General features: G+C 45.5%; 1 protein-coding gene across 6 annotated transcripts in view; it reads left to right on the top strand.

The window, feature by feature from the left end:
* The window catches only part of KIZ (kizuna centrosomal protein), a 119229-nt gene extending 107483 nt beyond the window's left edge, over window positions 1-11746 (top strand). For 3 of the 6 annotated variants that reach the window (XM_017945061.2, XM_017945060.2, XM_017945059.2), the window contains 3 exons: window positions 8230-8340; window positions 9393-9436; window positions 11603-11746. In XM_017945061.2, coding sequence (XP_017800550.1) covers window positions 8230-8340; window positions 9393-9436; window positions 11603-11700 — 253 coding nt within the window. In that variant the 3' untranslated portion in view covers window positions 11701-11746. The remainder of the gene's footprint in view (window positions 1-8229; window positions 8341-9392; window positions 9437-11602) is intronic. The other 3 variants (XM_009216635.2, XM_003905133.3, XM_009216636.4) reach the window with 2 other exon arrangements.
* Window positions 11747-14789: the final 3043 nt, after the last annotated feature.

Raw genomic sequence — 14789 nt, 5'->3', positions numbered from 1 at the left:
AAAAAATGGCTTCCTCTGATGTCCTAGAGACAATAATTATGATGTGCTAGTTAAGCCCAAACTACAGCTGAGGGATTTTACTTTAAAGCAGCGGCTTGGGCGCAAAAATGCATTTATAGCTCTTTGTCTGCACCTCATTATGTGTGGGCCTGATTCATTAAGTAATTGGTTTGCAGTTGTTTACATGAGTATTAAGGCCTTCTTTTCAGCCGCCTTTGAGAGATACATTGTGCAAATGTTGCCTGTGATGAATGCAGAATGAGGGCCAGAGGGTCTGTCCTATTGGCTAAACAGTGCACTCCTGTTGAAAAGCCAGAGAAAGGGATTGGGTGCTGCTTTGCATAGCAATGACTTTCTTAATAAGCGTTACAGATTAATACACACAAGCTATAAAAGATGCAAAGAGATACTCTTAGCACATTTATACATGCTCATTTCATTGTGATGGTGGTGGGGTTCGGGTGCTTTCATATGCCGTTTTTTCAGAGCAGCAGCTTCAGTGCATGAGCCGTAATAGAATCTGATGTTTATTGTATTATAAATCACGGGCAAGTAGGCAGATTGGCAACAGTTTATTATTAAAGATTCTTTCAGTGTAAATCTTTTTCTACCATTGTATTTGCTTCAGCAAAATCATTTTGTGGTTGAGTGGGGATGAAAGGCATAATGTACGAAGGAGTGAGTCCTAATAGGAAGCCGTTCTCCAAGTAAAGACCACTTGTTCCCTTTTGTTCAGGGGTGCATGCCAGAGCTTCCTCTCCTCTGCAAACATTGTCTCGCTTTACCTTCCCCAGCAAGCGGTTTTCACTCTCCCGGATCTATTTGTTCAATGGAGAGTATATTTTAACAGCCTGCCCTTAGCTTGCTGGTTCCTGCCTTGTAACTTCAGCTTACTGGTTGGACCAGATAATGTTTTACCAAAAGGAAAGGGTGTGTGCTTGCAGCATAATTGCCTGGGGGAAAGGTAGCAGAAGTCACCCAGCCACAGTTCCCTGGCAGGGCCACCATGGGTGGCATTCTGTGCCAGCCTTGCAGCCACCAGAGCGGCCAGTGGAGGGCGCCAGCCTGCAGCTGATGCTCTGGTGGGGGCGGTGGCATTTTCTGTCTTTGCCTGGTCGCTGTGCCGTTTTCCCCAGGATAACATAAAGATTATAAGGAACCAATAGTCCAGTGAAATAAAAATGAGTTTTTCCTGGAAGTCCTTTAGGTTCTTATATAAAAGCACTCTTCTCTGTCTTGGGTTTGGCACATCTCCGTTCTTAAATTCCGCTGAATTGGCAGCTTCCTAAACATGTCACGTTTCTTATCACAAGCCTACATACTTTGTTTTTTCTGCACAAAGCAAATAAGAACAATGACTTGCTTGATTATTTGAAGAGAAAAGTTAACAAGTTGACCTCAGGTAGCTAAAAGTGGCATCTTCTGTAGGACCCCTGATTAGCCATCAGGGGGCGCTCAGACTTTGTTAAATTACTGGTAGGCCTTTAAAACCTAAAATTAGTGTTTACAGAGATTTGTTGGCACAGTCATTGGGATTTTTTTTTTTTCTGGATTATTTTTTGCCTTCTGTTTTTCAGAAACATATGTTTGTTTTGGGGAACGTTCCAGCTGAAATTGCTCCTTTAGAAATTGTAATACTGATTTCTGCTAGCAGTCAAAAATTACTTAAAATTTTAGAATTTGGAGTCTAAAGACCATGTCTTCTCATAAATTCGCTATTTTCAGCCTGCTAATTAGACTTCAGAACTGGAAGGACACTTCCTGCTGGGAGCCATTCCTCCTTATCCTGGACGTCATAGACAGTGCTCCTGGCAGGACCCTCTGAGTCTTATTGCCACACTCAATTGGTGAGGCCTCAAAGTCACAATAACTTGGGTATATTTGTTAATAGGCCATGGCTATTTTTTCTTTTTAAAAAAATGATATGACAGGCCAGACACAGTGGCTCACACCTGTAATCCCAGCACTTTGGGAGGCCAAGGCAGGCAGATCACTTGAGGTCAGGAGTTCGAGACCAGCCTGGCCAACATGGTGAATCCCTGTCTTTACTAAAAATACCAAAAAAAAAATTAGCCAGGTGTGGTAGTGTGCACCTGTCATCCCAGCTACTTGGGAGGGTGAGGCAGGAGAATTGCGTGAACCTGGGAAGCAGAACTTGCAGTGAGCCGAAATTGCACCACTGCACTCATCTGGGCAACAGAGCAAGACTCTGTTTCAAAAAAAAAAAAATGATGGCTGGGTGCGGTGGCTCACACCTGTAAATCCCAGCACTTTGAGAGGCTGAGGTGGGTGGACCACCTGAGGTCAGGAGTTCGAGACCAGCATGGCCAACATGGCAAAACCCCATCTCTATTAAAAATACAAAAATTAGCTGGACATGGTGGCAGGTGCCTGTAATCCCAGCTACTCAGGGGGCTGAGGCAGGAGAATTGTTTGAACCCAGGAGGCAGTTTGCAGCGAACCGAGATCGTGCCACTACACTCCAGCCTGGGTGACAGAGCAAAACTCTGTCTCAAAAAAAAAGAATAAAAAGATATTGACCATGAAATTGAGTCAGTGTCTTACTAGCATGAGGCTTTCTCTCTGTTCTTTTCTCCAAATTCCACCCCCTGCTCCGGCTCTGGCCAGGAATGAGTATCTGACACCCACCTTTGCTGCCACAAATCTCTCAGGGGGCCTTTGTTGCCTGCACCTCTGTCGAGCACGGGCAGTCTACACACCCTTACCAGCCAGCTCCCCTTGTCCCCCTGCTCAAGAAAGTTAACAACCAGACCGCATGTCATTGCCACATATGACCCACTATTTCATGTCCCTGGCTTTTAGTGGAATGCTCCTATTCCACTCTTTTACCTGGTTAAGGCCTTCTAGATTTTTCAAGGCTTAACTCAACCTTATGAAAGTTTCCTAAGCAGAGACCTGGCTGTACAGCATGCCCCTCCTGTGGCCTCCCTAGCTATTTCTGTTATCATCTGTAGTGCAGGGATAGAAGCCATTTCCCAGTACCCTCCCTCCCACAGTGGGCAGGCTTCGTTTCATTTATTTATTTATTTAGAGACAGGGTCTCACTCTGTCACCCAGGCTGGAGTGCAGTGACATGATCTCTGCTCACTGCAACCTTTGCCTCCCAGGCTCAAGCAATCCTCCCACCTCAGCCTCCGAAGCAGCTGGGACCACAGCCCGGCTAATTTTTTGTATTTTTGGTAGAGACCACATTTCGCCAGGTTGCCCAGGCTGGTCTCAAACTCCTGAGTTCAGGTGATCCTCTCTCCTCGGCCTCCCAAAGTGCTGGGATTATAAGCGAGCCACCGTGCCCAGCAGCGGGTTTCTTAATCACCAGTGCTGGATAGTCATTGCACTTCCTGAGTGAGTAAGCATGGATATATAGCTGCACCATTCACTCTAGTTTTGTTTTTTTAAAATAAAAGTCAGTTTGTACAAGTTCCCTTACTTCTGTATGGCATCATGTACTTGAGCTGCAGGGAATCATGCATTTCATACAGTTATCTGCATAAGTGTGTGTGTGTGTGTGAGAGAGAGAGTGTGTGTGTGTGTGTGTGTGTGTGACAGAGTGTGTGAGAGTGTGTGTGAATGTGTGTGTGTGTGTGGACACATACATTTTCAAAGGGAGACTGGTGATGACTGTGAATATGCCGTCTGCTCATGCATCTCCAGTTTCAGGAAGCAGGACCTGTGTGAACACACTTGCAGAGTCTCACTGGAGTTCTTTCCTGGCTGTTGTCTTGTCTGCTCATGGAAAGGTGTCTGGCTTCGGGCCCTGACCTTGATGAGAGCTCTTGGCACATGCTGGAGGCCTGGAACATCATCCCCCAATTCCACTGTCATCAGTTCTCAGCCAACCCCACAGTTGCCTTTTCAGCCCATTTCATGGTATTTATTCTGGTGTCAGTCTCCTCACTGGAGCATGAGCACCTCAAGGGCATCGAGCGAGTCTGTCTTGTTTGCTGCTGCAGCCCCAGCACAGAGTCCCATGCCTTGCTCTGTCCCTGCTCTTGGAAGGCCTGGCTGAGGCAGTTGCCCTGTCTCTTCCCATTTCAAGGGCACCCACTTGTCAGGTTCCTCGAGGAAGAAACTTCATGCATCTCAGGCCTGTCTTCTCTCCGTCTGTCCCCAAACTTCCCATTCCTCGGCCCCTGTGCGTGAGTACTCATCACCTCCACTTAGAACCCACGGCTGCACATCACCAAACTGAGCACATGCTTTTGTTGATCCACATGTGCTGACAGTGCAGTGGCACTGCTTACTGAAGTCTGCTTTCTGCAGGCTCTCACAGGATTGTCTGCAAACTTCTCAGAACACTTCCAGGAAGGCATTGCTGTACCCATTCCACAGACAAGAAAACTGGTGCTTGAAGAGGTAGAGAACTTGCCCAGGATCACGAGTGAGCAGAGTCTGTCTGGCCCCAGAGCTGATTCTGTCTCAGCTTCTGAAAGCAGATCACATAGCCAGGCACATGCTGCGGCAGGGTTCTCCCTGCCCTACTGTTTTACTGCTGCTCAGGAGGCCCTGTGGGGCGGGTGTCTACAACGTGTGCATTTGTAGGAGTGTCCTGGGAAGAGCATTTTGTTCCACTTCTGCTCTGCTGCTGGCTCACTCTGTGTGTCTTAGGACACATCTCTCAACCTCTCTGGGCTCCACCACTGTACAGTGAAGGCTCTGGATTGATAATCTGTGAATGCCGTGTTCTAATTGAATAGTGGGTTTCTTGGCCTTGGGTATTCCGTGTCTCATTTTTGTCTTTACTTGTTGGCTCCACAAAGCAAAACCTACTATTGTCAGTCATCCTTACTATCTAACTTTATATTGATGTTGACTGTGTAGACCGATTCTAGCTACATTAGCCTTTTGTTCATATAAAATGAACCACTGACACGTAATTGTTACTGTTTTCCATAGCACACTGTGTCATCCTGACTCCATGTGTAGAGTGTTCACTGTGTACCAGGGCTGCTCTCAAATAAAACCTGTTCTGTTGAAGCCCTGGCTGGCCCTAACTTCTTAAGTTTAACAAGGTTGAGAACAAAAGTGACGTTGATTAGCATTGGCCTAATCTGGTTTATCAATAGCAGGGGAATTTATAAGCAGTTACCAAAATGCATCCAAAATGAGATGGCTTAAGGGCTAGGTAGAGGGGGAGATGTGGTGAAGTCAGCACAGCAGAACGGCAAGTGAGCACCTCCCTAATGGGAATGGGGCATTCCTGGCACAGCTGGGAGAAAAAATGACCAAAGCTACTGGGAAATTCTGCAGAGATAATTGTCCCATTATTTTTTAATTAATTAAAACTAATTAATTAAATTTTTTTGAGACGGTGTCTCGCTCTGTCACCCAGGCTAGAGTGCAGTGGCGCGATCTCAGCTCACGGCAACCTCTGCCTCCCAGGTTCAAGCGATTCTCCTGCCTCAGCCTCCTGAGTAGCTGGGATTACAGGCATGTACCACCATGCCTGGCTAATTTTTGTATTATTAGTAGAGACAGAGTTTCACCATGTTGACCAGGCCGATCTCGAACCCCTGACCTCAGACGATCACCCGCCTCAGCCTCCCAAAGTGCTGGGCTTACAGGCGTAAGCCACCACACCCAGCCAATTGTCCCATTCAAATGAGAAGAGTGGAACATGGTTATATTTTAGTTTACTCAGTTAATCATCTGCAGTGTCTTGCTGAAAATGGTTTATTTTGAAGTAGGACCTCCAGTCCAGTTGTAAACTTCTAGGGAAAAAATACCAAGTCTACCCTCCGCGGTTCCAAGAGTCGCCCTGAGCCGCGGTGCGGGGAAAGGCAGGCTCTCTGACCTGCAGCATGGGCCTCATGTGAGGCAATTCTTTACAGCAGTAATGGCCCTTGGGCCATGCCCAGGCCCCTGCCTGGGTCCATACAGCCCACAAGCTAAGAGTGGTTTTCACATTTTAAATGGTTGTATGAAAATTAAAAGAATAATGTTTCATGACATGTGAAAGTTATATGAAATTCAAATCTCAGTGTCTATACATGAAGTTTAGTTGGAATACAGCCACATCTTTTAGTTTACAAATTGTCCATGGCTGTTTTCATGCTACAAACACAATTGAGTAGTTGTGGCAGACTGTATGGCCCACAAAGCCTGAACTATTTACTCTCTGGTTCTTTACAGAAAACCTCTGCCTTACAAGATGAAAACTTTACTTCTACACTCTCAGCAAAGATTCAGCAGTTAGATTCCGAGCACATAAGACCACATGGTGACCGTATCCCATGGCCTACAACCTTGACTCTTTGATTTCTTTTACTTTCTGAAATGCAGTTTTGCAGTTTTGTTTTTCTTTCATCTACTCTAGTAGCCAAAGTAGTTGGCTCTGTCCAGCACACCATAGAAAGTTCTCAGGCTTCTCCATCAGCCTTGCCTTAGCTTTACATATTAGGCATGACCTAGAGAAAAAAAATGTTGACCCTAAGAATTCTGTATAATAAAAAATCAACTATGAATTGCAGGGTCACATTGACTTTCAGAGATTTTCCCAAAAGGAAAAATAATTGCCTCTTAGATATGAGAGTGGAGAACAAAACACTGAAAAGCACGCTCTGCCCGTCTCCGTGGGTAGACCATGCACCACGCACATTTAGCTCTGAAACATGTTTCCTGTGAGAAAACCAGTAACACAGACAATTAAGAACCATTACACAATTAATTCACATTTCACTGGGATGTTTACTGGCTCCCTGTGGCTTAAATGTTCTCAAAGCTACACTGTGTAACCACAGGACAAACAGGAAAAGCAAGTTCAAGTGGCCTCATAGAGACATGGCTTCAGGAAATCATTTTTTCCTAGAGTGCCACATGCAGAAGCAAGGTCCCTGAAATGCTCAGTGGGTCACCTCCGTGGTGGGACTGAGCGTTGCTGGCTGATTGCTTTTGATGAGTTAAGTGACAACTAACACACACGCGCATAGGTGGTTCTCATGTTGTTTGTGTTTACAGCCTTGTGCATGACTTTTTCCTTTTTTTTTTTTTCCCCCTTTAGCTTTTCTGGGTTTTTATTTTTATTTTTTTCTTTGCCAGCAGGGAAGCCAAAGAAACTTAAACTTGATTCTGAAGTGCAATATTAAATAGAAATATGTAAATCAAGTATTATATAATTGAATATTGATCAAATGCCTTTAAGCAGGGCCCTATGCTTAGTGAGGTTCACTTGTTCATTCCAAGTGAACATACTAAACACCCGTTAAGTGCTGTGCACCGCGTTACCCAGGTGAGCTGAAACAGGTGTGGTCACTGCCCGCATGGAGCTTGTAGTTCAGAGGGGGAGGAGTGGCACATCTGTTCGCTGCACAAGTGGATGTGAAACAGCAAGTTGACGAGGACTCGGTGGTGAAGATAGGGAGTCAGAAGTGGGAAGACTCCAGGAGGACAGCACGACACTCCTGGGGGATCCACCTTGGAGGCACTGCTTGAGATTTAGGTCTTTGTGCAGAAATCAGTGGAAAGGCATTGAAGAATTTTAAGCAAGGAAGTGGAGTGACCAGATTTGCATTTCAGAAAGCTCACTCTCATTGCCTAGTGGGAAATGGATTGTAGGGGACAAGATGAGTGTGTGTCAGTAGTTAGGAAGTTGTTGCAGAGAAAGAAGCAAGAGCTGATAGTTTTATTGCCCAGTGTGCTGGCAGTGCCCAGGGAACTGGCGAGGACTGCAGGAAGTACTGTGGGGAGGTGGGGGAATTGGCAGCACCGAGGGCCAGACTGGGTGTGGAGGAAGGAGGAGTGGAGACTGGAGAGGGGCTTGGGGGGACTAGTGGGTCGGGGGTACCATTTGCTGAGATGGAGCTGAGCTCACCTGCCACTGTGTCCTCAGTGGACACAGGCCTCAGCTCTGTGTCAGGGGCTCCCTGCTGCCACACCTTGTTCCTCAGTCCTGGCCTGTGAAGGCCTCTGCCTTTGGAGGTGCCTGGCTTCCTCTGTGGTCCTGCAGCTCCCCCGATTGCCTGCCACAGTGCCCTCGTCCTCCCAGCTGGCAAAGATTTCTCCTGTTCCCCCTGTGGCTCTTCTTATATGGACCGTGGCTGGCAAATTAGCCTCTTTCCACCCCTCCTAGCATTTTTATAATCCACCCTCTCCTGCAGCACCTAGCCCAGTGTCCTCAGATAGCGGGAGGTGGGGAAATAATAGACATCCCTGCGGTTGCATTTAGTGTGTGTGTGATGTGTGTGTCACTTTCTGTAAAACGGGTTCTTTCAGGCTCACCTCACTGGCAGGTCCCCACAATCCTGGCAGCTCCAGGACTGTCAGTCAGCTGCTGGCCTTTCCAGATGCTCGTAGGAGTCTTCCATGCTTCATGGAGAAATGGCTGTGAGTGCTACTCAGTCATGGCAATTAAAGAAACAGGCACTAAATTTAAAGGGAACACTGAAAGATAGCCTAGAAAACGATACATTAGCGAAGCATGTTGTTCTGAAAAAACAGTAAATTATAGCAAAAGGTAGATTTTTAAGCCAAAAGTCAACCAGACTTGGCCCAAAGGGAAGGAAAAGATATTTGCAGGGTTTCCTTTGTCAGAAGAGCAAGGCCCTGGCCTTGAGAAGGGCAGTGGTGGTACGTGGGGTAGGGCAAAGCGTCAAACTATGCACCAAGAATGGTTTCTCTACCAACATCTCCTGTGACCATTCAGGCAATTCTTAAAAAATCTCAGCATCATAAAACATTCGAGTGCTGCTCCCTGGGGAGACTTTTAAATTCATTAAAATTGCAAAAACTCCTGAAAAGGCACACAGAGAAATCATATCCTGTGGAGCCAGTTTTCTTGCCATATTGGCCTCAGTCGAGAAGTCACTCGGTCCTGGATGCCATGAACACTAGCATTTGTATGACACTTGCAGTGCCCTCTACCAGGTGTCTGTGTTGAACTCCTTCCTTAGGCTGTTAGTATTGCTGCCACTGGTTTGACTCAGTATTTTAACTTCCTTACCAACATCCTGAATTCCCTACTGTCAGTGTTTCATTTTTAGCTTGCCTGAAAGCACTAAAGCTTCATGCATCAGTGTCTTCCAGAAGACTGTTGAGGGAAACCGGTCCTCTGCCTCAGGGGCCCATGCGATCATCCTCCCCCAAGAACACATGGCCCTACACAGGCACAGCTCAGCAGCGCGGGGTGGGCCATGCAGACCTGCTGAGGGGACACACCCAGGACGGGAGCAATGCTGTTGAGTAGCGACCCTCCCAGCAAGGCCACGCTGCATCCCGATATTTTCCCTTTATTTTTAAACTCTGGGAAGTAAGTGTAAAGTTCTGGCCTCCAGTGAATCAAAGTGCTCCTTCTCTAATGCATTCATTATGAAAATACTAGTTTCATTGTCTTTTTTTTTTTTTTTTTCCAGAACTTAGACTGTTTCTTTATTTTGCAGGCATGAAAACAAAAAGAAACCCATGATCAAGTTAAAATCTAATGGTAAGAGAGATAATCGGACAACAGATTTTCTTTTTGTGTTTTAACCAAAAAACTCTGTGACATGCATTTGTTGTTTACACCCTCATGTGAGTCCTGAAGCGAGCATGCTCACAGGGACTGCCATTGCAGTTCTCCCTGGGGTGGAGCCTGAGGGCTTCTGGAGGCTCCGTTCTTCACAGACAGGACCACACAGGTGCCATGGACCTCAGGGGCAGAGCATTGTAATTTGCAAGTATGAATTTGCAGGGCATCCTGGCCTCCAGGTCTAATTAATTATCGGCACCATGTATTTTACCAATAAAATGTTTCTTGACTCTCCCCATCCTCGGAAGCACCCATTGCTCATGACTGGACAGGCTCTTGGAGTAACTCTAACTGGTTTCCTCATACCGAGTTCCTCCCAGCTCTTGACTGTCCTTCACCTGGCCACCAGCCTCCAGACCCTGGCTTCCCCCGACCTTCCTGTGTAAGGACTGCCGATGCCTCCCCGTGCCTGCAGTGTAGTCTGAGTTTTCTCCATTCCTGGGAGGCCTCAGCTCTGCTCTCCAGCTTATTCCTCCCAAGGTCCCCTGTTTGGGTCAAGCCACAGTCAGCTTTTTTCAGCTGTACCACACCTATGCCTCTGTACCTTTGCCCGTGTTGTTCCTTTTCTAGGGAGTTCCTTTTCCTTCTCCTCAGCCCAGTGAGCTCCTATTCATCCTTCAACCCCCCAGCTCACAGGAAAAATCTAGCCTTCCTTCTACCCTAACACTGTGGCATATCCCCTGCCCAGCTTGGGCTCTCTCAGCTCCTGTCTTCTTAAACTGCTTATACCTTAAATTAAAGGTATAATTCGATTAATAGTTTTACTGCCAATAACAAAAATACCTACTATTTATTTAGCACCCACTTTGCTAACACAGCGTGGAAACTAATTCAGAGCTGCTGTAGAACCTAGGCCTAGGAATCTGCATTTTTAGCAAGCACCCCAGTGTGAATCACTCTTCTAGAAGGACAGCTACCTACTGTGGGGGAGACAAGTACCCAGTGGGTTGTGATGGAGAGTACGGGCTTGAGTCAGATGACTTGGGTGGGACTCCCAGCTTGGCTACTCACAGGCAGTGATTGTGGCCAATTTCTTAACCCCCTCAGCGCCCATTTGTTTGCTCAGTGAAATGGAAACATTAATACTTACCTTGCCAGACTGGTGTGAGGATGAGATCGGGTCGCATATGAGAAGTCAGCACAGAGCTGGCAGGTGTTACCATGCGGGTGTCCGCAGAGTTAGGGGATTGTTGATGCGGTAGACACGGTGCACTCCACCACCACATCCTGCCAGACCACCCACACGGCACCTCAGCTCCAATTCACAACGCCCACAGCTTCCTGCACCAAGCAGCTGTGTCTCTCTGCCTGAGGGCTTTCTCTGGCTGCAGGAGCATGCTCAGCCCTCACAAGGCAGCCCAGAGTACCACGGAGTTGATGCCCTGGGTTGAGAGCAACCCTCAACCAACAGAGGCAAGTTGGTGGATCAGTAACCCCGCTCCCTTGCTCTTCACTGGGACAACCTTGGGGAGAGTTCTGCAGTCTTTCAGGGGGCCCCAGCAGGCTGAGCCCTGCCTGTCCACTCACTGCCAGGCACCCACTCATCATCATACCCTGCAGTGGCTTCCTGTCTTCCTTGTTACACTGTCTCCATGGTTCCTGGGTTCACCTCTCAAGTAAACGATGTGAACCAAAGCCCTGTCTCAGGCTAACCATCTCTGCTTATTCCTCTGTCACGTCTTTCCCTTCTCCTCTCTACTCTCATAAAGAAGAATGGGAGATAAAAGTGGAGGGACAGCTGAGGTGGGGCGGCATCAGGCTGATACAGCACACCAGGGAACCCTGCTTCCATGTAACCCTGACTTTAAATCCCTATCCTGTAATAAAGAGTTGGGCACAACAGAAGGGAAAAGGAAGTATTCTGCAAATTGTTTTCCATAACAGTGCATAGGACACACTTTGTGTAATTTGTGCAGTGTGACATGCATTTGGGTGTGTCTGGTCAGGCACATCACGTGGTGTCCCTGTTAGGCATTTTGCAGACCGACACTCCACTTAACCAGTCCTTCCGTGCTCTGCTGTTTTGTAAGCTCTTAACCAGAGTGCAGAAATGTTAAATGACTGTCTGGTTTTATTTTCCAGCCCTCTGGGATGAGTCTGACGACAGTAACTCAGAAATTGAGGCTGCTTTACGCCCTAGAAACCATAACACCGATGATTCTGATGATTTTTATGACTAACATGCTGTGACATCTGTTGTAAATAAAGTCTTTAAACAAACTGAAACCCTATGTTCATATGTGATGTCCAAAATGAATATGTTCTTTTAAGTTTTCTAATTGTTTCATAGGAAAACTTAGGACTACATTGCTATTCAAGTGAAATTTTATGACATAAATATGAACTTGCATATTCATTTTTAAGTGTCATCATGAAGCAAAGTGATAAATGCAATGCCCATCAAAATTCAAGGTAGTTTCTATGTTACGAATTAGCCAACTGATCTTAAATTCATGTGGAATTCAAGAGACCCAGAATAGCCAAAACAATCTTGAAAAAGAAATACAGTTGGGAGGCTGAGGCTGGCGGATCACTTGAGGTCAGGAGTTCGAGACCAGCCTGGCCAACATGGTGAAACCCCATCTCTACTAAAAATAGAAAAATTAGCCAGGTGTGGTGGCATGCACCTGTAATCCCAGGTGCTTAGGAGGCTGAGGCAGGAGAATCGCCTGAACCTGGGAGGCAAAGGTTGCAATGAGCCGAGATCACACCACTACACTCCATCCTGGGTAACAGAGCAAGACTCCGTCTCAAAAAAAAAAAAAAAAAAAAAAACCATTGGATTTCTCACATTTCCTTATTTCAAAACTTACTGAAATGCTACAGTAATTCAGATACTGTGGTACTAGATAAACAGAAATCAATGGAATATTGACTGTTGATTCGTATGTATCTAGAATTAAGAATACAAAAACAAACTGTCACATTTAGGTAAATTAATTTTTGACAAGGGTGACAATTTCTGCTACTCAATGGGGTAAAGAATAGTCTTTTCAACAAATGATGCTGGGACAAATGGATAGCCACATGCAAAAGAATGATCTTGGATCCCTACCTCACACTATGTACAAAAATTAACCAAAATGGATCAAGAACCTAAATATAAGAGCTAAAACTATAAAACTGTTAGAAGTAAACATAGGTGGCCAGGCACAGTGGCTTATGCCTGTAATCCCAGCACTTTAGGAGACTGAGGCAGGCAGATCACCTGAGGTCAGGAATTCAAGACCAGCCTGGCCAACATGGTGAAACCCCGTCTCTACTAAAAATACAAAAATTAGCCAGGCATGGTGGCAGGCACCTATAATTCCAGCTACTTGAGAGGTTGAGGCAGGAGAATCGGTTGAACCTGAGAGACGAAGGTTGTAGTGAGCCAAGATCACACCATTGCACTCCAACCTGGGTGACAAGAACAAGACTTGGTCTCAAAAAAAAAAAGAAGTAAACGTGTAAATTTGTCTAACCTTGGATTAGGCAACAGTTTCTTAGATATGACCGCAAAGGCTTAGATGTGGTTGCAAAAGATACCATCAAAGTTAAGGCCAGGTGCAGTGGCTCATGCCTGTAATCCTGGCACTTTGGGTGGTCAAGGTGGGTGGATCATTTGAGGTCAGGAGTTTGAGACCAGACTGGCCAACATGGTGAAACCCCATCTCCACTAAAAATACAAAAAGCCGGGCATGGTGGCACATACCTCTAGTCCCAGCAACTCGGGAAGCTGAGGCAGGAGAATCGCTTGAACCCAGGAGGTGGAGGTTGCAGTGAGCCAAGAGAGCGCCACTGCACTCCGGCCTGGGTGACAGAGTGAGACTCCATTTCAAAAAAAAAAAAAAAAAAAGTAAGTGAAAAAACAATCTATGGAATGAGAAAATATTTGCAAATTATACATCTAAAAATGCACTTGTATCCAGAAATACATAAATAGCTCTTGTGACTCAATAATAAAAAAGACAACCCAATTTCTAAAATGGGCAAAGGATCTGAATAGATATTTCTCCAAAGAAGATACACAAATGGCCAATAAGATGCGTGGCATCATTGGTCTTCAAGGAAGTGCAAATCAAAACTACAGTGAGGTACCCCTTCATACCCTCTAGCGTGACTGGAATCAAAAAGGCAGGTAACAAGTGATGAAGAGGTGGAGAAATCGCTGGCAGGGATGTGAAATGGTGCAGCAACTTTGATAAACACTCTGGTAGTTCCTGAAAAGGTTAAACATAGAGGGATTATTACCTAATGATTCTACTCCAAGAGAAATGAAAACATATCTACACAAAAACTTGTACAGGAATGTGTACAGAAGAATTATTCGTAAGAGCCAAAGAGTGGAAACAACCCAAATGTCCATCACTTATAAATGGATAAACAGAATATCCATAGAATAGAATATCATTCATCAGTAAAAAGGCATGGAGTACTAATCCATGCTACAACATGGGTGAACCTTGAAAACATTATTCTAAGTGAAAGAAGTCACTCACAAAAGACCACATAATGTCAGATTCATTTCTATGCAGTGTCTAGGGTAGGAAAATCCATCGACAGATGAGTGGTTGTCTAGGCCTGGGGTCGGGAGAGGAGTGACTGCTGATAGGAGGAGTTTTGGGAGGGATAATGAAAGTGTCCTAAAATTCATTGTACTGATGACTGTATAGTTCTGTGGATACACCGAAAACCATTGAATTGTACACTTTAAATAGGTGAATTATATGCTATGTAAATTACATGTCAATACTGTTTAGAAAAAGGAAATTGGTAATTCATACATCTTGGGGTCTAGTGACTCGAGTGACTACAGGCAACTCTTGGTGCAACACTTTCTTTTAAATGGTCACTTTAGTCAATGTCAGAAGTTAATTGTGCAACTCAGGAGCCTGGGGGTCATGGTGGGTCATGTGACTACTCTGGCTTCCTTTGGGCCCTCAGAATCTCTGAAACTGAAATGATTTTTAAAGCATTGTGTTTCGTTTTTAAATCACCTCCTGCTTGTCACTCACCCTGCTCAAGAACTTGGGAGTTGTCTTTGATTCACTCCTTTATTCTTCCTTCTCTTCACTCAAATTACCAAGGCCCTTCCTGTCTCTTCCCTGCCATCATCGCCCATCTGCATCTGAGCCTTCACACCTGAGTTTCTGCAGCAGCTGTCTTGATATTGCCCTTGGCAACTAAGAAAAATCCTGCCATGAGTTTCCTTTTTCTTTCTTCTTAAAAAGGTATAATTTGTGTATTACTAATTTGCTAATAAAACAGCTGCTATTTATTGAGCACC

This window comes from Papio anubis, chromosome 16 (assembly GCF_008728515.1).
Source record: "Papio anubis isolate 15944 chromosome 16, Panubis1.0, whole genome shotgun sequence".
Taxonomy (NCBI): Eukaryota; Metazoa; Chordata; class Mammalia; order Primates; family Cercopithecidae; genus Papio; species Papio anubis.
Note: the sequence above shows the minus strand (reverse complement) of the source record. Positions and strands in the feature narration are given on the sequence as shown.